Raw genomic sequence first — 24,584 nt, 5'->3', positions numbered from 1 at the left:
CGCAGGCCGGAAAGCGCGCTGCTTTTTATATGTTCAACAATATTGCAAAACCCGGCCGGTCCGGCGTCGAACCCGGCAGCCAATCAGCGTGCGAGCACGGTTGCGCGCGTGCGTTGTCGACATTCGCGCGGTCGCGTGTATAATAATATAATATTTACGGACTACGGGACTGTGTTGAAAGAAATACGTAAAACAAAACTTCGGGATAACTGATTCATTCAATTTTTTTTTCATTCTTGGTTCAAATCTCTATTCGAATCACGGTGTCGTTAAACGTGACCGATTTTTTCCTCGTTCGTTCCTCCGCCATCGGCTCCACTTTTTTTTTTTTGCCATTCTTTGCCTTTTTCTTTTTCGTCGTCGTCGTAGTCGTCGTAGTCGTAGTCGTACTCGTGCTTGGATCGCTTCGTGCCGGGGTTAGCAAGTCTGGTGCCGGCAAACCGGCGTCTTCCCGCACGCATCGAGCGCACGTGCACCAAAACCCCCATGATTCCAACAACTGCTGCCTGCGATCTGGCAAAGATTTGGACGGATCCACGTACGTGGTGGTCAATTCTTCGCCGGCAGCTATGGCACGCTTGGCATTGACCCTGATGCCAACGGTCGGGCCCAGGACCTTGACATCCAGGTTAGGTTCGCATGAATGATTCAGATGCGATTGCACGAGGTACAAGTTGCCGTCCAGGTTGTTCAGGTTAACCATGCCGATGCCTTCCATGTATTGTTCATACGTGAACGTGTTGTTGTCCTTGCCATCTTTTTCTTTTTCCTTTTTTTTTTTATTATTAATATCGTCATCATTAACTTTTTGCAAAAATGTTGCCAATAATTCATAACCAGCCTGCCACATGATTTCGAATTGCTCGCCAGCGAACATGTTGGATGAATACATCGGATCAGCAATCCTTTGCCGTTCATCTTGCCTGATCGTCGCCATTCCGTCCAGTCCGCGCCCAATCAGGTCGCCATCACCGCTGGCCAACGAGCGCCAGGCAAGGCATGTGGCGAGCCGGTGAAACGCGGCCCATTGCTCGGCAACCGCGAATTGCTCTACAGCGCGCCACGCTGCTTGGTAGTTGCCATGCCGCACGTGCCGGTGCAATCGGTCCAGTTTCTTGCACCGGATCGTGCACCACCTGCCGTTGCATGAATCGCAAGCTGCCGTTGCCGTGGTCGTGGTCGCGCACGGCCGGCCGCAGTATGAGCATGCCCGCCCCGATTGCATGCCCGGGATTGATTGCGCCGGCGGGATCGTGACCAGTGCTTGCTCGGTCCATAACTGCATGCCGGCCGGCACTGCGTGCGTGGCCGTCAACGTCTTGCCCTTGTCTGCCGTGACCACGACTGCCACGGTGTCGGGCAGGTCCAGGTCTGCCACCGGGCTTGACCTGGTCTTGTGCACGTATAATCTCTGCCGGACTGATTCTGGCACGTTGGTATTAGCACCTGATGATGATGATGATGATGACTTGACGATTGCTTTTAGTCGGGCAAGTGACAAGGCCCATGACGGGTGCAGGTCCTTAACCTTGACATGGACTTTGGCAATGCCCAGATTCGGATCGGCTTGCTTGATGATGTTCACGCTTCGAGTCACGTCTTGCTCAGTTGGATTTTCCATCACCTACCCCGTCGTGCTCTTTGGCCAAGCGTGTAAATGTACGGATTGTATATATGTAGGCAATTGTTTTGATTGTGCTTCACCAAGTCGATGTAAAATATAAATTTAATTTTTACTTTTTTCTTTTCTACAATTTCGCGCCCGCCGCCCAACATTAAATTTTGTAAAACTACAGCAAGTGCAATCATCTAAGCCATTTATAAAAACAAAAAAACAAAAAAACAAAAAAACAAAAAAAAAACACTGACACTGACACAAATAATGCCACCTCGTCTTAATATTGTGGTTCCGGTTAAACGAGTGATTGATTTTGCCATCAAGCCTCGCATTAATGCCAGCAAGAACGTGATTGAATCTAACGGAGTCAAGTTTAGCTTGAACCCGTTTTGCGAAATTGCGGTACGAAATTTTCTTTTTTTTTTATATTTTGGATTGTTGCTAATTACTCATATGAATTGAACTATAGGTCGAAGAGGCAGTCAGGCTGAGAGAGAAAAACAAGGATGTGGTTGAATCCATCACGGCACTGACGGTCGGCAACACGAAATCACAAGACGTGCTGCGATCCGCACTTGCCATCGGCGCCGACAAGGCCGCGTTTATCGACACTGCCACGGACGATGCCACGCCGTTATCACTCGAACCGTTATCGGTTGCCAAATTGATCCGGTCCTACGTGATCAAGCAAGGTTCAAACGTCGTGATCTTGGGCAAGCAAGCCATCGACGACGATGCCAACCAAACCGGCCAAATCTTGGCCGGCTTGCTTGGTTGGTCGCAGGCCACGAACGCGAGCAAGGTCGAGATCGAACCCGATTTCGCAACCGTCACGGTCACGCGCGAAGTTGACGGCGGCGAAGAGATCGTGCGGGCAAGCCTGCCGATCGTGATCACGACCGATCTCAGGTTAAACGTGCCCCGGTATGCAAAACTAAAGGACATCATGGGTGCCAAGAAGAAAAAAATCGAGAAATTCACGCCGGCAGACCTGGAAGTGGACGTGAGTCCGAGGTTGCAGGTCGTGAGCTTGCAAGAACCGGCCAAGCGGGTCGGTGGCACCAAGGTCGACACTGTCGATCAGTTGATTGCAAAACTAAAAGATGCAGGTGCGGTTTAGAGACGCACAAAAAGAAAGGGTTAGCACTAGGTTTATCATTATTATTAGGAATATTTTTTTTTTTTTTTTGTTGGTTCCCTTTACATTTCCCTATATAAATACAAACAACAGAATTCAAAATTTTTTTTTTTTTTTAATTCCCCACTTTTTATATATATTTATATCATAATCTTCTATCGACGAAAGTTCTGCAGTCGTCGTTCGGCAACATCCTTTGGAACTTCGGCAAAGTAAATATGTGGCTTAGCAATCGTCTTTTTAAACGATGATGATATGCCTGCTTGGTTGGCCTCGCTTCGTGGCGTCAGGCTGGACACGTCTTCTAAATTTCCATAAAGTTAGCCCAATGTAGACACAAATAAATTCATATAATCACAAACATACGTTTCCGATCCGTATTCAACCTATCAGCAAACGCGGCACCAATCTGAGATAATTTCTGAATTTTCTGTGGTTTCGTGCCAACTTCCACCAACCGGGCATCGTCTTTTGTCGTCGTCTTTGTGGCTGCCGTGCTTGCAAACACGACTTCCCATTTCTTTGTTCTGCCAGCCGGGCTTTCTTCAAATTCGATCCACTCACGAACCTTATGATCGGGGATTAGCCATGCCCGCAATAACTTGCGATTTTTTTCTTCCGTGGGGAAAGTCGTGCCATCGATGGCATCACGTAATTTTGTTGCCGCATCTTCAGTTTGCAAGACAACGTAACAATGAGTGCGGATCGTGTCAATCCAAAATTCAGATAATTCGGATTCGGCTAAAGATGCAATGTGTGACTTGAGGTTTACAATATTGAGCGGCCGCGAAAAATGTTGAATGTATAATGACCTGCTAGTATTTGTGGTCGTACTCGTGTCGTTATTAATTATCAAGTTGGCATCATCAGTATCTGGCTTGGCCTTCTTGACTGATTCTTCATGCTTATTGTCATCATTGTCTGCTTTCCGCTTTAAAACGTCCGCAGTCACATCATCCCCCTTCGGCCGCGGCCCTGATGATGATAATGCTGCTGCTGCTAATGATGATGGCGGCGGCGGCAGTAATTCTTGTTCTTTTGGTTTATTCAAGATTGTCTCAGCCGGTCGTGATTGCTCAACCGGGGTGACATCTTGTTCAATCGCGGTTGAAACCGTAGTGCTGATGGTTTCGCTTGCTGGCGGCTTGACATTGCCAACCGCGGCAGGTTCGTTCGTGGCTTGATTTGGAACAGACTCACGGTCGTGTTTAAGTTTTAATTGTTGTTGTTCTTCATCTGCTTGTTGTTGTTGCTCGTCTTGCTGCTCGTCTTGCTGTGCTTCTTGCTGTGCTTCTTGCTGTGCTTCTTGCTGTGCTTCTTGCTGTTGCTTGTTGTCCTCCTCTTGTATGACTTGTAATTTTATCTCTTCTTGCTCGGCCTGTCTCTGCTGCCCGTTATCATCACCATCATCATCACCGCCAGACTTGGCCTGTTCTTGATCACTATCAACCCGTGATGGCGCGTGCGCGTCGTGCGCAGCATCCGCATTAACCAGTCGCTGCACTAATTCCTTTTTCAATCCTGCCGTAATCAAGTTTCGACGTTTCAACTCATCTTTCAACTCTGTAACTTTTAATTTTGAATAATCAGCCATTTGAGAGTTTTCGATACCGTGGTCACGCACACGTCAGGGTTTTAGATGGTGATACGATTCGATTTCGCGCGCCCGCAATTACTTGTGCTTATTTGTGCACCGCGCCAAAGGCTGGTTTATATTGTTCGCCAAATAAAACAGCCACCGATGTATAACCATTTATCAACATAACCGGGGAAACATATACAGAGAGGAAAAAAAGGTGTAAATAGGAAGTGCAAAGGCCAAAAAAAAAAAAATCAACAGTCGCCGTGAGGGTCTCTTTGAGACCGGTTGAATTTTAAATGAGTGAACGAGATGGAGTTGCTACCGTGAGCAAGAGGAAGCATGGAGGCAGGAAAGAGAAATACACTAAAGGTATGAGATTTCATGGAACTTTGGAAAGCACAATTACACCTTTTTTTTTTTGGTTAACATGAGCGAATGCACAGAGAAAAAAGTCGGCGAGGGAACGTATGCGGTAGTGTACCTGGGCCGGCAGGTATCCACGTCCCGACCCGTGGCCATCAAGAAAATCAAGGTCGGCCAGTTCAAGGACGGCTTGGACATGTCGGCCATTCGAGAGATCAAATTTTTACGTGAACTTCGTCACGAAAACGTGATTGAATTGGTGGACGTGTTTATCTCGTCTGGCACGGCCCGAAGTTTGAACCTGGTTTTGGAATTTTTGTCTGCCGATCTGGAAATGCTGATCAAGGACCGCACGATCATGTTTGCGCCGGCAGACATCAAGAGCTGGATGTGCATGACCTTGCGCGGATTGCATCACTGCCATCGGCACGCCGTGCTGCATCGAGATTTGAAGCCCAACAATTTGCTAATCTCGCCAACAGGTGAGCTCAAGATTGCGGATTTTGGGCTGGCCCGCAGGCAACCGGGACCGTACGACGGCATGACGCCGACCGTGGTCACGAGATGGTACCGGGCGCCGGAATTGTTACTCGGTGCCAGGTTGTACACGCGCAAGGTCGACGTGTGGTCCGTCGGCGTGATCTTTGCCGAACTCATGTTACGCACGCCGTACTTGCCAGGCCAATCCGATCTCGATCAGCTCGATCTCACTTTCAAGGCCATGGGAACGCCGTCGGACGAGACCTGGCCCGGCGTGTCTTCGTTGCCGGATTTTTTTTACGATCCGGTCAAGACCAATACCAATACCAATAACAATAATAAGGATGACAAGAAATCGGGCATGTATGCGTCACCGTCCCGAGAAGAAATGCGCATGCGGTTCTCTGCCGCGTCTGAAACGGCATTGGATTTCCTCATGAGCTTGACCACGTTGGATCCGGCACAACGAATCGATACGATCGACGCGCTCGGCCATGAATATTTTAGGACAAGACCCGAACCAACACCAGCGCATCGGTTGCCGAGATTGCAATCAATGACGGCCGATCCAAAAGTGGGAAGCGAAAACACTGGCGTAAAACGCAAGGCCATGCAAGATGCAACCGACAATAATAGCATGGCACGCAAGTTATTTTAATTTAATGCAATGATCATGTACAACAATAAATAGTAGTTAGTTCTACGAAAAAAAAAAAAAAAAAAAAAATTAACATCATGAACATATAAGTTGTATTGATTGATACACATTTTACATTTCAAAATTTTTTTTAAATTTTAAAATTAAGCGGTGGTGGCAGCAGTCTCCTCACCGGCGTAGTCAGGGAACTGCTTGAAGACCTCCTCGATGGGACCCTTCCGCTTAAGGAACTTAACATAGGCACCGTCAACCTTGACCTCACCCCGCTGGCGTCTGACAACGTAGTCATCTCTGTCGAGGTTAGTGAAACCCCACTTCTTTGAGATGATGATCTTTTGCTGGCCGGGGAATTTGTAACGAGCACGACGAAGCGCCTCGATGGCAGTGGCCTTGGAGTTGTCCTTGGTGCGGATCGACATGATGACTTGACCAATGTTGACACGGGCAACCAAACCTTGAGGCTTACCCCAAGCGTTTCTCATTCCGGTCTGCAATCTATCAGCACCGGCGCAGGACAACATCTTGTTGATTCTGAGCACGTGGAAAGGATGAACACGGACGCGAAGATGGAACGCATCACGGCCACCGGTCTTGGTGAAGTACTTGTTGGCGCAAATGCGGGCAGCTTCAAGGGCCTCGGACGACAACTGCTCGTACTCGTTGGACACAAGGTGCACGCAAAGTGGGAACTCGTCAACACCGGCACGCTTGCGGCCAAGATCAAAAATCCTGATCTTGGAGTCAGGCACACCACGGTTGTAGCGTGACTTGGGGAACGGCTTGTTCTTGCAGTAGCGGTAGCATCTAGCGGGACGACGGGCCATTTCTGCAAAAAAAGAGACGTTAGAATCAACCGATTGCAACGAAATGAAAAAGAAAGGAGAACAGAAGGCCAAAACAGAGCGGAGGGTTAGTATTTATAGGGCGTTCAGTTTGTCAGCAGTGGCAATTGACTGCTGATTAATCGACTTTCAACAAGCGACGGTCGTGCGACACTAAACCAAGCCTTGCTGAAACAAACCAAAAATCCTAGCATGTACATATATCGCTCCGCTGTTATCTCAATCCCCACGTCCCCTTCTCCGACGACGGCTGTGCAAGACTTACTTGATGATGAAGATGGTGATGTTGCTGATTGTTGCTGGTTGGTTGCGACGGAGAGAGAAGCAAAGACGACAAGCACGCCCCCGGAAGCCGGCAGCAGCAGGGTAACTTGACTAGAGACTTCCTCGTGTTGTGACTGCTGTTTGTCGTCCCGCTCACGCTTAGGGCTGCGGGCGTAGGGCACAGGCCAGTGAGTGAGCAGCAGCTTGGATTACACATCCGTGACGTAACCGAAGCGGGACGTTTGTCGCACCCGGCATCCGAGATGAAACTCTAACCCGGGACCAGGTCTGTCCCCAGCCACAGCAAGTCTGGATGGAAGACGCGGCAAGCCACCGCCGCAGGACGAACTCTATCTCCGGGGGGTTGCATGGCAACCAAATTTAACGTTTGCACAATCGCATTGACCGAACCCGGAACGTCCGGTAAAACATGGGACACAATACTAGGAACTATATAACTATAACTATAGTATAATTATACGTATATTATATGTTTGTGCCCAACCCTCTCTCTGCCTGCAGTCAAGTCATATTTACAATTTTTTTTTTTTTTTCTTCTTTTAAATGACCGCAACTCATCTGCCGTTGCCGTCGGTGCCGCTCGTGACAGGGGTCATGCCCGGCATGGTTTACAATCCGGCCATGCCCAGGGACGACCATGCCGTCGTAACGCTGGCTTCAGCCTTCAATCCCTTGATATCACCTGCCAATGTCAACAGTCATTTGGCTTCTTACTCCTTGCACCCTCAGCAGCAGCAGCAGCAACAACAACAGCAACAGCAATATGAAACCGCAATGCTTGCACCGGCACTGCCGTCTGCTGCATCTGCGCCTTCTTCTGGCAAACCAAATATTTGCCTGTGCCCGCAAGTGACTCGGGTGCCGCGACCCAGGAACGCGTTTATCTTGTACCGGCAACATTATCATGCCGCAGTCGTGGCAGCTCATCCAGGCAAGACTAATCCGGAAATTTCCAAGATCATTGGTGAACAATGGCGGCAACTATCGGTTCATGACAAGGCCGTATGGCAAAAATTAGGTGACGAGGAGAAAAAATCACATTTGGAACGGTTTCCGGATTACCGTTATCAGCCTCGACGGAATATCAAGAAGCATCAGAACCAGAACCAGAACGGTCAACATGGTAATAACAACAACAATAATGATGATGATGATCATTATTTACAGCACAACACTGGATCTTCGTCATCGTCAACGCCGTCAACATCTCCACCATCCACGCATTCTTCCATTTGTGCAAAATGTCATGGCCATTCGGCTTCGACTGCTCGCAAAGTAGCATTTTCTAAATCTGCTCATACACATGCAGGCATTTCACCCGTTGAATCTTCTACATCTTACGATACCATTCAATTGTCACACCAGCACCATCAGCACCATTCAGTGCCTTCGTTGGTACCACATCTACCGCCAATCAGACTCTTGCCCGAGGATGACGTTGACAAGGAAAGCGTTATTACCACGACCAAGACTTCGACCAACAACAACAACAACAACAACAACAACGTGTCGTCGTTCAGAGCTCAGTCTCAAGATGATGCCCGCCAGGGCGTCGAAGCATTATTGTCACTCGGCACCGGTTCAACCTCGAGTTCGGAGCCTGCAGCACAACAAATACAACCGGAGCAACATGCGCTGACAATATCATCAATCATGAACTCTGCCGACTCGTTCGAACATGCATCCAAGCGGCCGTGCCGGTCCTCTTCCGTGTCATCATCGATCAGGTCTCCGTCCGTGTCGTCATCGTCGTCAACCACAATAACTACTACAACCAAGTCCGACGATGATGATCATCATCACAAGGTCACGCACCGTGGCCAATATTGGCGTGCCATTCGCGTGCATGAAAAACTGGGCCTGATCGCGAACGTGCTGTCACGGCAATCACACCGGCAGCCGCGAGGCGCCGTGATCGCGTTGGAAGCTAACCCAGGCGTGGCCGATCGCATCACGGCCGAGTTGGTCCGCCGCATTGAACAGTTGGTCGTGATTCGACCTGGTAGTACTACGTCTACGTCTACGTCTACGTCTACGGGCAACGATGATGACGATAATGATGTTGATGTTGGTCATGATGATGATGATGATGACGAGTCCACGCTGTTGCCGACCGTGGAAGGCAGGCAATTGCAACGGGCAGTGGCCACGCATCGGGCCATGACGCCGGTGCCGACCATGACCGCCACGGGCAAATCAGTGCTGATCAACCGCTACGTGCTGGTGGCCACGAACGAGGCATCCAAGGACTTTCTCGACCACCACAACAACCACGACGCCACGACTTCAGACAAGGTGGCCGAAAACTGGCACTGGTCACTCAACACGTTCCGAGGAGCGGTTGCGCCAGACCTGGCCATCGTGATCTGCTACGACGAACCGGGCGTGGTCCGGCGCACGCTGGCTAATGGCACAAGGGCCATTATCGTCAGCGGCATCGAACACGTAAACGTTATCGAGCACGAGGTGCGGCTGGCCATGATTGAAATGGCCAGGGCCGCGAATTAGACTTTTTTTTTTGGGTTACGTATTTGTATGTTGCATTTGTCATCATGGTCATCATGGTCATGATTTCTTATATTATTTGGGCGCCTGGTTATTTGTTCTATATAAACAACAACATGATTGTGAAGAACCGGGGGTAAGGGTCGTGATGTAGCTCCTTCAGAATAGTCGTTGTAATATGAGTTATAAGTCCGAATAACAGCTGCCTCTCAAGTCCGCCAGCGTTACCGGAATACAAGCTACTATGTATATATACTTCAAATCTAACCCATGCCCTTGCATCTACATCCATCCTCAGTTTACCGGTGTTGGGGTCCTTGGCGCGTCACAATGATTCATTGTACAATTAATTACCATTACATCCGTCAAGCGTGTACATACATGTATACATCTATCGTACTCTCCGACCGCAAAGAAAACCCCCCGATGTGGCCGTGCACCATACAAACCATAAATTCCAACAATGTAATCCCACGCCACTCTGAAATGCCGCTAACTCCGGGTGCCTCGGCTTAGTTGTTTGTTAAAATGGTTGCATTATTTATTGCTCGGCATTACCACGTGATATCAATTTTGTGAACTCTTGCCCTCCCCCACGTATAAACAACAAGGCCAGTCAACTTGGGGTCACAACCGCTCGTTGCCGTACTTCTTTGCGTAGTAGCCCAGCGCCTTGATCGGGAAGTTGAACTTGTAATTGGGATATTCAATCATGCAGCTCCGGTTGAACACGCCTTCGATCCCTTCCTGATTCCAACTGCCGTCGGCTTGCTGCCGTGACAACAGCAACCGCAACCCGCGCCGGATCACGTCCACGTCCGGGTACTCGGCCAACATCAGGGCCAGGCACGCCCACGCCGTGTTGACCACCTGCGACCGCTCGTGAGAAATGTACGTGACCGTTTCGCACGACCGATAACTCTCGCCCCACCCGCCGTCGGATTCTTGCCGCTTGACCAAGAACTCGCAGCCGCGGCGGACCACGTCTGAGTTCCCGTACACCTCGCCTTGAAACGATAACGCCTCCAACGCGAACATGCCCGCATACGTGTAGCAAATCCCCCAGGATCCGTACCAGCCGCCATGTTCGTCCTGTTCGGACTTGATGTACGTGATGGCGTCCGCGATCGCTCGCACGACCTCGGCGTGCCGGTAGGACGAGTGGTCGCGGAAGTACGACAGGCCGATCACGACCGAATCTGAGCATTCGACGTAAGGGTACTCAACCATAATGTTGCCAAACACTTCGGCAGGATTCATTGATTCCAACAATACCGGGCCGCGAATCTTTTCGTACGACGCAAAACTGCCGGCCCCAATCAAGCCGCCACTGCCGGCGCTGGTCCGGTTCTGCAAGTTCAGCAGCACGTCAATGGCAGGGTGCAGTTTCTCGTCCGGAATGGCAACGTCCACGTAACCTAATTCCTGTACCATCAATACTGCCTTTAACGCTTCGGCCGTGCAATCCGATACCGTATAACCTTGATGCTTGGTTGAAAAAGGCCAGCAACCCAATCGTTCATCCCGGTAACTACCTGGCACGCAATTTTCCGTAAATTGTGACACCTGCAAGAAACTTAGGCCACGCTTGATCGTGTCATGAAATTCGGGCAGCTCGGCCGCGCCGATGCCAACCATGGTTTGCAAAATAAAACTCGTGTCCCAACATTGCACGCCATTCGTGCCCATCATGAGCATGCCGTCACTGGACATGTACATAAAATCTGCAAACCGTTCCCGATGGCGCAAAAAATTTTTAGACTCTGGGCCATCGGCCACGTACACGACCAGCGCGTTCAGCACGTTATTGATCGGTCCCACGCAAAGATAATCCGTGTTTTCGTCTTCCTTGTGAACAAGATCAATCACGGTCTGCGTGGCCTTGCGCTTTAACCACTCCGGCCTGACATATTTTTCAAACCATACAATCACACGGTTTGTCATGTCTAATAATTTCGTATGTGGATAATAAATGTCAACCGCCGAGATCGAGTTGCGATGCTTGGAAAAATCAATTTCATCATACGGCTGCGTGTACAATTCTTGCCTGAGTAATAGCAGTAGCGGGTCAAGGTCGGCCTTGACCCGTTCAGAGTATAAATATCCCATGGGCAAATACACGTTTCGGCAATGAATCCACCATTTCGATGGATGCACCGGTAGCCAGTCCGGCAAGACCCATGCATCAGGCGGCACCGGGTTCACCCCTTCCCATTCATACGTGTTCAAGATGGCAAGCCAAATCTTGCCCCAATGAGGTGACAGCAACGCGCCGCCGAACTTGTGCAACGTGGCCCGCGCTTTGGCAGCTACCGGGTGATCAGGTTCCATGCCGAGCAATCGCAACACGACGTAATTGCTGGTCGTGCCAAAAACAGTCGATTTGTCCTCCGAATGCAACCCCCAACCACCATCGACCGGGTGCGCCGTGTTTGTCAGATACCTGATAATTTCAATCTTCCATTCTTCAGGAACCGGTGTCTTGGTAACGTAATGCACGACCACGATGCCGATTAACAAAAACATGGGACCACCATATCTGCATGGCCAATGACCTTCCTTCTGCTGCAACTCTTTTAAAAATCGAAGTCCGTTTAAGCTGGCCTCCCTCGGCGTGCGTGCTTTCTCATACTCTGGCAAGCCCTTTATTAACGGTTAAAATTTTTTTGCTAGCAACACTATTGACAAGGAAAACAAAAAAATAAATTTCTACCTACAGTATCTAATCCCAACACATGCTTTTCGTAAGCGGACTGAGGCCGTTTGGCAAGTTCATCATCATCCCGCAAGTATGACCATCGCAATCTGCCCACGTTATCAGAATCTAATCTCCACCTCGTGAAATCCGTGCGCGGCAATCCCAACTTCTCCGACCGAAGCGGCGTGGTTGTTGGCATCCTGGACATGTGCAGTTAATCTTTTTCAAGTTTTTATAACCTCTGTCGACTGCCTCGTAAAACAAAAGGTCATGTATGGATGTATAAAATATTGAAAATAGGGGGCAGGTGGGCGAGTAACGTGTTTTAATTTGGTTTACATCACGCGTTTGTCTACACCATATATTATTATTATTATTATATTATTATTATTATTATTATTATTATTATTATTATTATTATTATTATTATTATTATTATTATTATTATTATTATTATTATTATTATTATTCTTTAGTTCATCATGCATTACCTTATGATATACATGTTTTTGCCGTCTTTTCTGATACACATTGCACATATACCACGAGCATGCGTCATAATACCAGTCTCCACTTTTGAATGGTTTTCGTAAAGCACATAACGTCAACTAAAATTAACGAGAGATGCAAATTAAAAATATACACGTGATAAGCACGTGATGTTAACGTGCAATGTGTAATGATACACTTATGGTGTAAACCTTTACCAGTGCGCGCTCACAGAAAAACACATATACGCTTTGCGATTTTTGGAACATTTTCACATACAAATTACGATATTCTTTCCCGGAGACGAGCCTATATATAACCGAGAAGAAATGCGCCTTCAAATTCGACCAGCAACATTAAGTTTGCCATGGCAGTCACGAGCGTTGTTATTCCGACCGGTCATGATAAGTCGCAGAACGATTGTTTACCTCGACGGATTGCAAGATCCCAGCTTTCAGAACCGGCCGCAACCTGGCGCAGCGATCACGGACGAGCAAGTGAGCGAGATCAAAGAGTGCTGGCAGGCACTGACCAATGGTGATGTTCGGTACAGCTTGCCGAGTGACTTGTTAGTGCAGGTGTTTACTCACAAGTCGTTTGATAATGGCTGGCGGCCGTATAACCAACGTTTAGGACTTTTAGGTAATTTGGACTTGAAATTTGTATTTTAACAATTGTTTATATGCTAACGGTTGGCGAGAAACAGGTCATAAGCTGTATTCACTTAACGCTGCGTTACTGTTGCAAAATGATCTGTCTTCCAGTGCGGAAGCCATCAATGGCCAAAATTTAACTTTACTGGCATCAAAGACGGCCGGCAAGCTTTTAAATTCTCGAGGGCCAGCTCATATTGTGGCCAAGGATACTAACGTTTCCAGCAAAACATTATGGACACCGGCTAATAAAGATGTAAGTTTTTTTAAAACTTGATTAATTTTTTTTTAAAAGACATTTTAAATTTTAATGTTTTTCCCCCTTTAGAAATATAGCCTTGAAAAAGCAGAAGCTAATGCAGGCGTGGTAACAATATTTGCAGCAATTGGTGCGTTGGCTTTGCAATATGGAACTCCAACCGCCGAGAAATTCGCAAGGGAGATTGTCCTACTTGGACCGAATGGGGTATTAGTAAATAAACATGGAAGGAAACAAACACAAAACAAAAATAACCAAAAATGAAAAACAGAAAAAAGAAGCGTACGCTGATTCGGTTTAAAACAAAACAAGTATGGTTTGAATGAGCAAAATAATGTGGTTGAAAACCCAATTACATGGTTATACTTTTATTTTAAATGAATAGAAGGGAAAGAGAGAAAAAAAAAAAAGATGAAACTTTGCAATTCGGAGTTTTTTTTTGTTTGGGGTTAGCTTTTGCAAAAAAACTTTTTGTTATTTATTTTGATAGTATGACCTCTTGTATTACTTTTGTAAATAGATTTTATAAACAAATATGCATCTACTATAACGTAAAAAGATGCAAGACTAGCGGTTTATTGCTATTAAAACACGCGATATCTCGTTACTAGAATATCCTTGCATCGGAAAATAAATTAAAAAAAAATCAATTGAGCGATAATTGTAATATCGGGGTATAAGTATTATTAAATCCAAATTGAAATTTCTAAATCACACGCAACCGCGTTAACCAAAATTCTGCTTCCTACTAAGCAATGATTTCATGGGCTTTTACCTTCTGCAAAATTAAATGTCTGTTAGTGTACTCTACAAATACAAACCGCCTTGCCTGGCTGTGCATCTATGATTTTTCGTTAACTAATGCTTGAAGGTTTGGTCGTAAGTGATGGTAACTGTGTCATGTTATATAATAAAATGGCAAGCCTTGCAAATGGCACATGAGTGTCTCCCCACAAAATGTAAATAAACCCGGTACGAGGCCTGTTGTCACCAAAAAGGATGGAAAAAACGTTGACTTTGCATTAATACAATTACTTGTTTGTAAACGCTTCAAATCAGATATAAAACGTCGTTGTTTACGTTACCCGGCCAGCACGTAAATAAAACTGACCCTGAAATGCAACTTAACCAAAAAACAAAACAAAACAAAACAAAGACCCATTTGCCTAATTCTGAACCAATTATTTAGCATTTTCTTTTTTTTTATTTTGCTAAAAGGGAAGGAAGAAAGATTTACCGGCGTGTCTTTTTTGTCTGTTTGCTTTTTTAATGGTTGCAACTCCTGACCGCGGCGAAGAATTCATTCGCAGTAACTCGGTCCCATCATTGGGGGAGACGACTCAGTCCACCGCATACCGATGGGCTACTGATTCGCCTCAATCGTTTATCGATGAAGAAATTTTTACTCGATCAATACAAAATAATGGTAATGAAAAGTTTTAATATTAGTTATTTGTTTTTTTATTTTTTTCTTTAATTTTGCCTCATTTTTGACTAACTGGGCTTGTATTGTCGCCAAAGCACCAGACGTTGCCAGGCACGATGAGGATGAAGAGCATAACGATAACGTGTCGTCAAATCAGGCGTCACACATGGCTCAATTGCTTGCCCGGTTTAATCATGACTACCCGATACAATCGCTATCATTATTCTCACTGCCGGACCAGGCCGCGCAATCACATGCAGATTTGCCGACAAGGCATTCAACCCCGTTAAGTGATTCGGTAGTGTATTCCACAACTACAGCTGGCACGTTGACTGGGTCACCACCGGATTTGGCGAAAAAAAATTTGAAGGTAATTCGTTGGTTTTATCCCTGAAAATTTGCCCTGGAAATCCCGATTTTTTTAAGCGACATGGAAATCTGATAATTTGTTTAGGGCGCATATTCGGATAGCAATCAGACGAAAATTTTGCAGGCACGACGATATTCGTCCGAATCATTACAGGTCAAGACGAAGACATCATATTTGACGAAATCACCGCAATCCGTCATTATCAGTCATCACAGTAGCCCGTCATCGCCCTCATCACCATCATCACCGCCGCCGCCATTGGCGCCTTCTTCAGTGTCATCATTTGAAACGACAAAGTTAAAATTAATATCGGATAGGGAATTAGTTGACAGCGCCGTAAGCCACCAATTGGCTGTTGGAATTATTGACAGCAATGACAATGACAATCAGAGTGATTTTAAAACTGAGCAATCTTTCGAGACCTTGAGTAAGATTATCCCGCAAGTCTCTCTATTAGGATCTGCCACAATACATGAAAATCACTTTGTCGCCGCTCATAATGATGATGGTGATCATGATGGCGAGGATGCTAACCTTGAGCAACAAAACGAGAAAGCTTTGGGAAATAAAGACACCGTGGCCGGAAGTTCCAATACACAGGAGACGTTAAAACTTCAACACGCTTTACATAGCGGTGGTGACAATAATGAAAACTTGACTGAATCTGACTATGTTTTTTTGCTCAAGCAATTGAAAGAGTTATCGCAAGAATGTGATAACAGAGGCATGGTAATTCAACGACTACAACAGCAGAAGCAACAGCAACAGCAACTGGCGATTAATGAAAGAATCAAGGTTGAATCGGCACCGATAGCGCAGATACCAGATGCCGGATTAGTGCAAGATCCACAAAATCAAAAAGAAGCAAGCTACATTGAACGCCCTGCTGCTGATGTGACTACCCCTTCTCTTTCAACGTTACATCACGTCACTGTTGAAGACGATACTACGTCTTCGCCATCCTCATTAGCCAAGGCTGAAATTCTAGTTCATAATGACCCTACCAGTCAGAGCCTTCCCATCGTGAACGACGACAGCCTAAACTTGGCCGCTACGATTCATCGACCAGTTGCTATGCGACCGCCTGTTTCTTTGTCAGCGTCTGCTGCTACTATCAATGATAGTGCTGTCAATGCTGCATTGTCCATTGGACAAGACACTCGACAATTGCAAAATAACTCTAACATTCCTGTTCCATCACCTCCTACTGTAAATAAACTGCCATTTCTGCCATCGCCTCTGACTCTTCCTCAGCAACAGCAACAGCAACAGCAACAGCAACAGCATCAACAAAGTATTCAAGCAGAACAGGACACAAGGTTATTGCATGCATTAAATGACAGTCTTAGGCAATCACTTAGACTGGAACAGGATTTGCTAATCGCAAAGGAGGAGATTTCTGAATTGCGAGTCATGGTTTCCGGTTTGTTACAGGACCGAAATAATTATCAACAAGAGCAGCGACAACAAGAAGAAGAGGAGATTTTGAGAAGGAAAGCGGCAGCGAAGTTAGAGGCAGAAGCAGATTCCAAGAGGAAAAACAGTAGTAGTAGTAGTAGCCGATTGGGCGTGCACACGCCTGATGATTCGGTCGAGATTCACCCAGATCATATCATTCGGCAGTCAGATGAGTATCCTGTTAAGATTGCATCTCATATTTATTCTGGCCAGCAAGACGTTGGGATACGACCTTTATCTGAACACGCTCTTAAGCCACCAGCTGAGATTTATGCGAAAACACAGCTTAATGCTGCTCACTGGCAACAACAACAACCATATACCTCCGGGATATCTGTGGCAACTGAGACTTACGGGGACAAGTATAATACTGTTCGGCACCCGCAAGTTGTTTACTCGCCCAATGCATCATCTGATGTTCAACATGCTCAACAACGACAATGGCAGCAGCAACAGCAGCCGGCACTATATTCTCCTATTATAGCATCTGAACCTCAAGTTAATAAAAAATCAGGGCAAAAATCACCAGTCGCATATTTTTTACAAGCGTCACCTGAGATTCGCAAGAATCAGAACGCGCGACAAGATATTCAACAGGAGAATACTCATATCGAGTTACCACAGAAAAGAACATCAACAACAGCTACTTCTGCGAAAACTACTGAATTGATTCAAGAATTAGAAATGCGCCTTGCGGAGGCTAATGTTGAAATCAAACGGCTAAGGGGCAGCGCGAGAGTAATAGGACCTAATAACATGCCAGGTAAGTTATCTAATCATGAGTTTATTTTTGCGATAATTTTTTTTTTGCTTCATGATACTAACACGGGCACACTTAAGATGCAAGTAAAATAACTCGGTCTAAGCATGATCGAATATATTACAAGTTACAAATGGATTACATCGACATGCTGGGCACGTCCGAACTGGGAAATTTTCTGAAAAACATTGTGTTGCAATTCGACACGCCTTTTTCCAGCTTGACATTTACCGTGCAATCCATGGCTGATCAATTAGCGATTAATCATCGGTACAGGCAATTTGCGATTCAGGTTCATGCCGCACTGTATCGTGGTGCCGTGATGGATTCTGGACCAGCCTTGTCCGATACTGAGTTGACATGTTTGGGTGAAATGGTGGGCCGGGTCGAAAAACTTTGTAGGGCTGCCGATCGGCGAGCTAAAAGAAACAAGGAGCAGTACTAGATATGCTACCTTAAAAAAACTTTTTTTTTTAAAAAAAAAAGAAACATTGGATTTTTTATGTACTTTAGGTGTGCGTTTTTCATGGTTGGGTTGGTTTATGTAATTTTTTATGTATCAAAGTTATAATAATAATGATGATGATTATGATAATGATCAATTTAGTTAATAAAAGAGAACAGTTCCTGAAAAATCTCATTATCTGATGAGGCACAATTTAATGAATGGTAAAGTAATAAAAGATAACTAATGCATAACCTTTTGTTAAGTGTCAGTTCAATCTTGCACGTTGTTGGTATTCGTACGGCAAACCTGTAATAGCAGTTCTAACAATATCAAGAGCCTCGACCGCGGCATTGTCACAATTAAACAAAATTTTGCAATCGTGTTTCTGATCTTGATTAAATTTGGCAGTTTTTTCTTTCAAAATTTGAACAACTGCTTCATATTCGGCAACCACAACGGTCACGAATGCGTCTTGCCACGCACAACTTTCACAGAACGTGGTCGTTGCCAGATTAGTTTGGTTAATATCATCATGCAAGTTGTCAATGTTGGAGTCATTCCAAGTGCAATCAGGAAAAATCATTGATTCTGGTTGCAACATGTCAATCACAATGTCAAAACACCAGGCCGGTAAGCGTTCTAGTTCTGGAAATTGCCTATAATGTCGGTACGGAATCAGTACTTGCATGTGTAACTGTTGAACATCTTGTTGAAGATCTGGTTGGTCATCAAACCTAAAATCTACAACCACTGCATCGTCTCGGGTCGACAATGATTGCCGTTGTAGCTGCAACTGCGGTTGGTTAACAAATTCAGAAGAAAGAGCAACATTATTTGGGTATATCGAGTCAGGCACATCAAAGCTAGTAGTGGTATTTGATTCAGCAGCATGGTTTTGTCCTTCCAATAACGCTGTCGGCATTGCCAGAATCGTCGTTGTTTCTGGTGGTGGTAGTGCTGTTGCTGCAACAGTAGACGGCGGCAAAGCTTCAAATTCAGTCGGCCTAATCACATCAGTTTGATTCAACAGCATGTAATCCTTGGATTCATTCAAAGTCTCAATAACTGGAGAAACTTTTTGCCTGTTATCCAATAACTCCGCATCAGGGCTTGCACTTTGGCGATCACCGCCAGCAGCTTGTGAAAATGGTGATAACTTTTCCGTTGTCAGGGGAGTTTGAGAATTATTAGTTTGTATGTGTTCGTCACCCGAGGCCGCCGTCCATTTCGTTGCTGTGGCTTCTGGTATCGCTGTTGTTGTTGTTATCGCTGCTGCTGCTGCTGTTGCTGCTGATGATGATGATTGTTTATGTGACGTCGTAGTAACTGAAGAATACAATTCTTTCAAAAAATCTACCTCATTTTTCGCCTCCACTGTTGTCTTCGACATACTGCATTTGGAAGTCTCGCTCTGGGTATCAATGGCAACATTATCTACAGATTCTTGCTGTAATTCCTCCTTAAGTACCTTGTCGAGTTTGTGAGTGCTTGTCGCATGGCTTGCTGATTCGGCAAGCGCTTGGTCCTGTAAAACACAATCGGCATCGTCAACATAACCATAATCACTGGCATGTTCATCTTTGTTGTGGCTATCGTTAGCCACCACTTGGCTTTCAACGTCAGGCTCGATTGGCAACGTATTGCTTGTATTCATACTAGCATGTTCGTTGTCAACCTTTGCTACCGTTGCAACCGATAAGGCAGTGTTTGTCGTCATTGTTCGTGATTCGTGCATTGTTTTCGATACCTCGTCGATTTCGACCATGGTAGGCTCATAATAGCCGCCATGTTCACCATCACTACTGGCCCATGCATGATGCTGCTAGAAAAAAAAAACAATAGTTTAGAATAACCGTAAATGAGTATAGTCTTTTATTTTTTTTACATCTTCTTCTGTGTCGACTGAGAAGGACGCAAAATTGTACGCAGCCCAAAAATTAGGAAAATTGCAAACGGCCCACTGAAAAAAAAAATGTTAGTCGACGATATAAGTCCGGCAAATTCTGACTAGAAGCTAAAACGAAATAATAAGCAAAAAAAAAAATAAACCCTCATATTCGAGTACCGTGAATATTAGAATAAACGAAGCAAGAAGTAAGGAAAGCCTTAGCCAGTAAAAATCTGCAACTACGGAATCCGGTGTAGTCGAATCGGAAATTGGCATTTTGATTTCGAATCACGGTTTTTATCCTTTCCTCTAGGTTCCCGCGTATCAGGTATGACTTTTATAAAGAAAAAAAACTTGTTTGCTGTTTTCGTTTGTGTTATGGTTGTATGTTCCAAAGAAGAAAAGCTGCCTGTTGAATTAACAATGCAACCTACTGGAGCAGCAAGGCGTTGGCAACCGGGCTCATTTAAGCGCGATTTCGTGTTTGTTTACAATTCGTCTAAAAACGCGCGTAAATTATTTCAAAATAGCAACCGTACGGTAATTATATATATTTGTTAAATTAATGTACGTAAAAAAGTAAACTATTCCTCTTTTTCCTACCATTTATTCGAAAGTCACAATGAAGAGAGGGGGGTTGTCATAATTGTCGCTTTCGCTGTCACGTTGGACACACTTCAGTTAAATAATCACGGCCTTAAGACTTCTCTTTTATGCATCAATGTTACATTCTTTTAAAATATCCAAATGTATAAAATGACTAAAATTTCCATGTAAAAAATTACAGACCAACAATCCCTGTTCCTATTTGATAATAATCTGATAACCTTGGCCGAAAAAAAATGATATAAAAATACACCACGGAAACTAAAAAGCCAGAAACCAAAACGCAAGCAGCAATCCAACCAAAGCTATTAGAACCAGATGAATCATTAGCAGAGCCAGAAAAAAAATTTAAACCAGACGACCACGTTGCATGCATAAACATATTTCCTGAACTTAGTCCTGAAGAAGCGGCAGCAGCAACGGAAGCAGAATCACTATCGTCCGAAAGTTTCAGTACCGGGTCAAAGATATCTTCCAAACCAGTTGGTTTATATCTGGGAAAGAATTTTTGCGGAGACAAGTTTACATCTGCAGATAATGAAGTACAAGTTGTCAAAGACGCAGTAATATCGGATTGCTGGTTTCGATTTCGGTGTTGAAAGTGCCGCTCAATTCCTGGCTTGGACAACCCTGGAACCTTGACCGCTTGACTAAATGGAATCCTAGTGACTGCAGAACGAGGCGGTGGGGGCAGTTCAACACCTTGCGGGAATGATGGAATACCTGGAAGACTTGCCGCCCCAGGATCCGAATGTAACCATTCATCGCCAAATGACGACTGAAAAGAAGATCCAGAAGCAGGATTCCAATCCATTTTATCTTCATGATTTTCATTGTACTGCCGCGGGTTCACCGCACTGGATGTCACAGTTGTGGTCGAATGGCCAACAGACAAAGTTGAGATATCAATTACATTACTGCCTCCATGATTATCCTGCTGCGTTAATAGGTGCACCAGATCAGACTTTGGCTCAATTGTTTGCGCCAAAGGAATAATTCTTAAACACGTGAGTGATACTGAAAATCCTAGACATAAGGTAGATAGCAAAAAAAGATTTGATAATTTAAATGCCAACTGCGAAAAAGACCATTCATAAAATTTAGGTAGCGCATATGTCGAATATAATATAATCAAAAAAAGAAATCCTTGAATTCTCTGCACGCAACACGTAAGTTATAATCAAAACCTTGAATAGTTTCAAAACAAAAAAAATTAATTTCACTTACAGCATAATCTGATTTGCCAATTATTTTGACACTAACGTTACTGGATATTGCTCGCAGCCATTGATAATTCCAAAAAACATAAAAAACGCTGAACGGAGCAAGCTTTTGAATGAGAAAAAACAACTGAATTGCTAGTTCGACATGTGTCTCTTGATTCACGCCAAGATTTCTTGAAAGTACAGATTTTAAACTTGATGCGTATATATTCACCAAGACTGAGAAAATAGTCAAAGAGTTCGTACTCTTCACCAGTGCATGCCGAAGTAATAACTGATCTGAATATAAAATATTAAACACAAATAATAGCACATTTGAAATCCAATAAGTCCAAAGTAAAAGTCCCCGGGCAATCCATATAATTGTCTTAATGTATGTCGAAATTGTCCACACAGGCGCTATTAGCCTACTGCTGTCATCTGAACCACTAACCGTGGACAAATTTCTCTTATGCAAAAAGCTTCCCAAAATTTTCGTTTTGGCCTGATAGTTATTCTGAGTTAATTTCTCTAAAACGACATGTCGGCAATTGTCACAATACAATGGGTATCGTCGTTCTAATTCGTTCTTGTAAGCTGGCAACTGGCTAAGTCGAAAATTATAAGACGAATCTGATTCCGAAGGCAAATAATTTGCAATAGCTTGAGTGACAATCATATGATTTCGTTGACAGTTACTACAAAATGGTGAATCTTTCTCGTCGTCCGGAGCGGTCGCCGCCTGTACGCCGATAGACAATTGATTCAACTGATCATCCTCAGGTACATAATCTTGAACCTCTCCATTCTATTCTGCGTTAGTATCTCCACCTATTAATCAGATAGCATTAATTTGCTTACATCGTCAATAACGTTCAAAGCATCACAAAGTGGACAAATCCACTCGTAAAACTTTGATTTCAAGTTATAGTTCTTGCTAGCAATCGACAAATTGTTGCAATAAAAGCAAACCAGCTTGGATTTCCTATCTCCATCTAACGGTCGCGATAAAAACCATGTCCAAGCCATTGGCAAGCAGACATAGTATATATAAACTTGCAAGATCGTGAGGTACAAAAAAATTTAAATATTATAGATTTTATACTTTTTGAGTTCTCTTCTCCGTCAAATCAAGTGAAAAAAAAAATTCGACCAGGGAGAGGATCGAACTCTCGATCTTATGATTAACAGTCATACGCCTTAACCAGCTTGGCCACCCAGTCATTATTAAAGGTTAGGGCAAACCTAAAGTTAGTGATAGCGTAAAAACTTCCACCCTAACCCTTTTAATATTTAGGTTTAGTAATAGATGAAGTCTAAATAAAAAAAAAGTCCTCTATTTTTGATAGACAGAGAGAGGATGCTCGAAGATAAATTCTTTTTTAATTTTTTTTAATCTTATTAAAAAGGAGCCATACAGCACCCCGATTTATATTATGCTATAAATAAATATTGAACATTAGCCATATAGGCATATAAGATAGTAAAGGAAATAAATATGACACAGCATAAGAGTAATATGAGAATAGGAAAAAGAAAAGAAAATGAGCAATACGCATGACAAGGAATAAGCAGGAAGGGCAAAGGGTACCCACAGAACCCAGACACTCCTTAAACTATTGACTATCTATCTTTTAATTGCTTACTGGAAATTGTACTGAAAAGGTACCATTTGTTTTGTTTTAAAATGGTTTGCATGTTGTTGTCTCTACATTATTTTGTAAATTAGACCTGACGGCGTATGTGCGTAGATCGAGCCCCAGGCTTTGTCAATAAAAATTAATTAATGTGACTGACTATAAGGGTGCATTATGTTTTTACCTCATCTCCAGATCCGGGGGGCATCTATGACTATTACCATACTGTCTTGTTTCCTTCGATGTATTGGGATAGCCCGGTTTACCTGTTTCTGTTTGTTTCCTGTTTTTTATTTAGCGGTTCTTAGATGGATTGTGGAATTCTTGCCAGAGATTTAGAGTGATTCGCTCGAGAGTAATAACCAGCACATGCACACATTGTAAAAACAAAAAAAGCCAATGTTTATTGAATATTCAAGAAATTTCAATAATAAATCATCTTTCATCAATAGTGATCAGAGCAAAAATAAATGGAGAATGGGCGATATGGAACAGTTGGAGCTCCTTATGAATACATCATGAACAGTATACAACAAGGGCGTCTCCCATGCGATCTCCTGAATTTGCGGTTATTTATTAAAAAAGCTAATGATAATTTAGGGAAAGTTTATATTTTTGTAATTTGGTATAACTATGTTTTTGGAAAGGCGGAAGACTAGTTCATGAGCAATGTAACATTACGCGGGATAAATATTTATTCATGCAAAATATAAAAATGTTCAATAAAAAAATTGAATAATTCAGCTAATCAACACGGTAATGGGTAATATAAGGGGTATATGTATGTACGTGTTATTATTAACATCGTGTTGAGCATGTGAATCAGCCAACAGTCTGTCCCAGCCCGAATTGAAATTTCCAAACGCAGCGTATAATTGAAGAGCTCCCCCCGCCCACATATTTCTGTTCCCTATCAGAACATCATCATCTTCACCACCTCAACCAACATCACCGTTCCCAAACACTTTATTCTGATCAACTAAGTAAAATATTTATCAAACAAGTCTCCAACTGAAATACTAACGTTTCAAAGTCAAACAAAATGTCTAAGAGTTTCCATCCAGACTTGCCCTCCAGCAACGGCGAAAGCGGAAATTTGAAGGGCAAGCACCGATGCGTGCCAATCTTCAGTAAAAAAATTTCGTCTTCGCTACACTTGCGGGCAAGCATGAAGAAACTCTTCATACCAAATACAACTATTCACACGCCGCCAATATCT

The 24,584-nt window shown here is 44.3% G+C and overlaps 12 protein-coding genes and 1 non-coding gene across 13 annotated transcripts; 6 read left to right on the top strand and 7 right to left on the bottom strand.

The window, feature by feature from the left end:
- Positions 1 to 199: 199 nt before the first annotated feature.
- Positions 200 to 1,766, bottom strand: V1514DRAFT_323781 (uncharacterized protein). Its single transcript, XM_066926314.1, has one exon. It carries the CDS (start codon positions 1,619 to 1,621, stop codon positions 242 to 244), a length of 1,380 nt encoding a protein of 459 aa, XP_066785808.1. The 5' UTR covers positions 1,622 to 1,766; the 3' UTR covers positions 200 to 241.
- V1514DRAFT_61551 (uncharacterized protein) lies at positions 1,742 to 3,068 on the top strand. Its single transcript, XM_066930077.1, has 2 exons — positions 1,742 to 2,020; positions 2,088 to 3,068. The coding sequence occupies exons 1-2, from the start codon at positions 1,883 to 1,885 to the stop codon at positions 2,736 to 2,738; spliced, it is 789 nt and encodes a 262-aa protein (XP_066785807.1). The 5' UTR covers positions 1,742 to 1,882; the 3' UTR covers positions 2,739 to 3,068.
- Positions 2,912 to 4,350, bottom strand: V1514DRAFT_340257 (uncharacterized protein; the record flags this gene model as incomplete). The annotated part of the gene is made up of 2 exons (XM_066929018.1): positions 2,912 to 3,060; positions 3,123 to 4,350. The coding sequence occupies 2 exons, from the start codon at positions 4,348 to 4,350 to the stop codon at positions 2,912 to 2,914; spliced, it is 1,377 nt and encodes a 458-aa protein (XP_066785806.1).
- On the top strand, positions 4,306 to 5,918 carry V1514DRAFT_300937 (kinase-like domain-containing protein). Its single transcript, XM_066925540.1, has 2 exons — positions 4,306 to 4,707; positions 4,782 to 5,918. Exons 1-2 carry the CDS (start codon positions 4,635 to 4,637, stop codon positions 5,837 to 5,839), a joined length of 1,131 nt encoding a protein of 376 aa, XP_066785805.1. The 5' UTR covers positions 4,306 to 4,634; the 3' UTR covers positions 5,840 to 5,918.
- V1514DRAFT_323776 (60S ribosomal protein uL16) lies at positions 5,909 to 6,991 on the bottom strand. The gene has a single exon (XM_066926313.1). It carries the CDS (start codon positions 6,661 to 6,663, stop codon positions 5,983 to 5,985), a length of 681 nt encoding a protein of 226 aa, XP_066785804.1. The 5' UTR covers positions 6,664 to 6,991; the 3' UTR covers positions 5,909 to 5,982.
- A 712-nt stretch (positions 6,992 to 7,703) lies between these two features.
- V1514DRAFT_323774 (uncharacterized protein) lies at positions 7,704 to 9,838 on the top strand. The gene has a single exon (XM_066926312.1). The coding sequence runs from the start codon at positions 7,741 to 7,743 to the stop codon at positions 9,472 to 9,474; it is 1,734 nt and encodes a 577-aa protein (XP_066785803.1). The 5' UTR covers positions 7,704 to 7,740; the 3' UTR covers positions 9,475 to 9,838.
- On the bottom strand, positions 9,806 to 12,490 carry V1514DRAFT_323771 (terpenoid cyclases/protein prenyltransferase alpha-alpha toroid). Its single transcript, XM_066926311.1, has 2 exons — positions 12,189 to 12,490; positions 9,806 to 12,114 (listed from the first exon to the last, which is right to left on the bottom strand). The coding sequence occupies exons 1-2, from the start codon at positions 12,375 to 12,377 to the stop codon at positions 10,099 to 10,101; spliced, it is 2,205 nt and encodes a 734-aa protein (XP_066785802.1). The 5' UTR covers positions 12,378 to 12,490; the 3' UTR covers positions 9,806 to 10,098.
- A 454-nt stretch (positions 12,491 to 12,944) lies between these two features.
- Positions 12,945 to 14,103, top strand: V1514DRAFT_287807 (mitochondrial 54S ribosomal protein mL57). The gene is made up of 3 exons (XM_066925229.1): positions 12,945 to 13,300; positions 13,365 to 13,567; positions 13,640 to 14,103. The coding sequence occupies exons 1-3, from the start codon at positions 12,988 to 12,990 to the stop codon at positions 13,832 to 13,834; spliced, it is 711 nt and encodes a 236-aa protein (XP_066785801.1). The 5' UTR covers positions 12,945 to 12,987; the 3' UTR covers positions 13,835 to 14,103.
- Positions 14,104 to 17,663: 3,560 nt separating this feature from the next.
- Positions 17,664 to 18,029, top strand: V1514DRAFT_275074 (uncharacterized protein; the record flags this gene model as incomplete). The annotated part of the gene is made up of 1 exon (XM_066924882.1): positions 17,664 to 18,029. A coding segment is annotated over one exon (366 nt), but the record flags the coding sequence as incomplete, so codon positions are not given.
- Positions 18,030 to 18,187: 158 nt separating this feature from the next.
- Positions 18,188 to 20,009, bottom strand: V1514DRAFT_61433 (uncharacterized protein). The gene is made up of 2 exons (XM_066930076.1): positions 19,918 to 20,009; positions 18,188 to 19,854 (listed from the first exon to the last, which is right to left on the bottom strand). Exon 2 carries the CDS (start codon positions 19,795 to 19,797, stop codon positions 18,298 to 18,300), a length of 1,500 nt encoding a protein of 499 aa, XP_066785799.1. The 5' UTR covers positions 19,798 to 19,854; positions 19,918 to 20,009; the 3' UTR covers positions 18,188 to 18,297.
- A 449-nt stretch (positions 20,010 to 20,458) lies between these two features.
- On the bottom strand, positions 20,459 to 22,875 carry V1514DRAFT_365281 (Ima1 N-terminal domain-containing protein). The gene is made up of 3 exons (XM_066929806.1): positions 22,590 to 22,875; positions 21,754 to 22,536; positions 20,459 to 21,682 (listed from the first exon to the last, which is right to left on the bottom strand). The coding sequence occupies exons 1-3, from the start codon at positions 22,755 to 22,757 to the stop codon at positions 20,702 to 20,704; spliced, it is 1,932 nt and encodes a 643-aa protein (XP_066785798.1). The 5' UTR covers positions 22,758 to 22,875; the 3' UTR covers positions 20,459 to 20,701.
- Positions 22,876 to 22,877: 2 nt separating this feature from the next.
- Positions 22,878 to 22,951, bottom strand: V1514DRAFT_t5. The gene has a single exon. It is a non-coding gene; the product is annotated as a tRNA-Asn (tRNA).
- Positions 22,952 to 24,407: 1,456 nt separating this feature from the next.
- V1514DRAFT_317373 (uncharacterized protein) lies at positions 24,408 to 24,574 on the top strand (the record flags this gene model as incomplete). The annotated part of the gene is made up of 1 exon (XM_066925835.1): positions 24,408 to 24,574. A coding segment is annotated over one exon (167 nt), but the record flags the coding sequence as incomplete, so codon positions are not given.
- Between the last annotated feature and the right edge of the window lie 10 nt (positions 24,575 to 24,584).

Source organism: Lipomyces japonicus (genome assembly GCF_038497905.1).
Source record: "Lipomyces japonicus strain CBS 7319 unplaced genomic scaffold V1514scaffold_2, whole genome shotgun sequence".
NCBI classification, from domain to species: domain Eukaryota; kingdom Fungi; phylum Ascomycota; class Lipomycetes; order Lipomycetales; family Lipomycetaceae; genus Lipomyces; species Lipomyces japonicus.
This window is presented reverse-complemented; position numbering and strand designations above follow the sequence as displayed.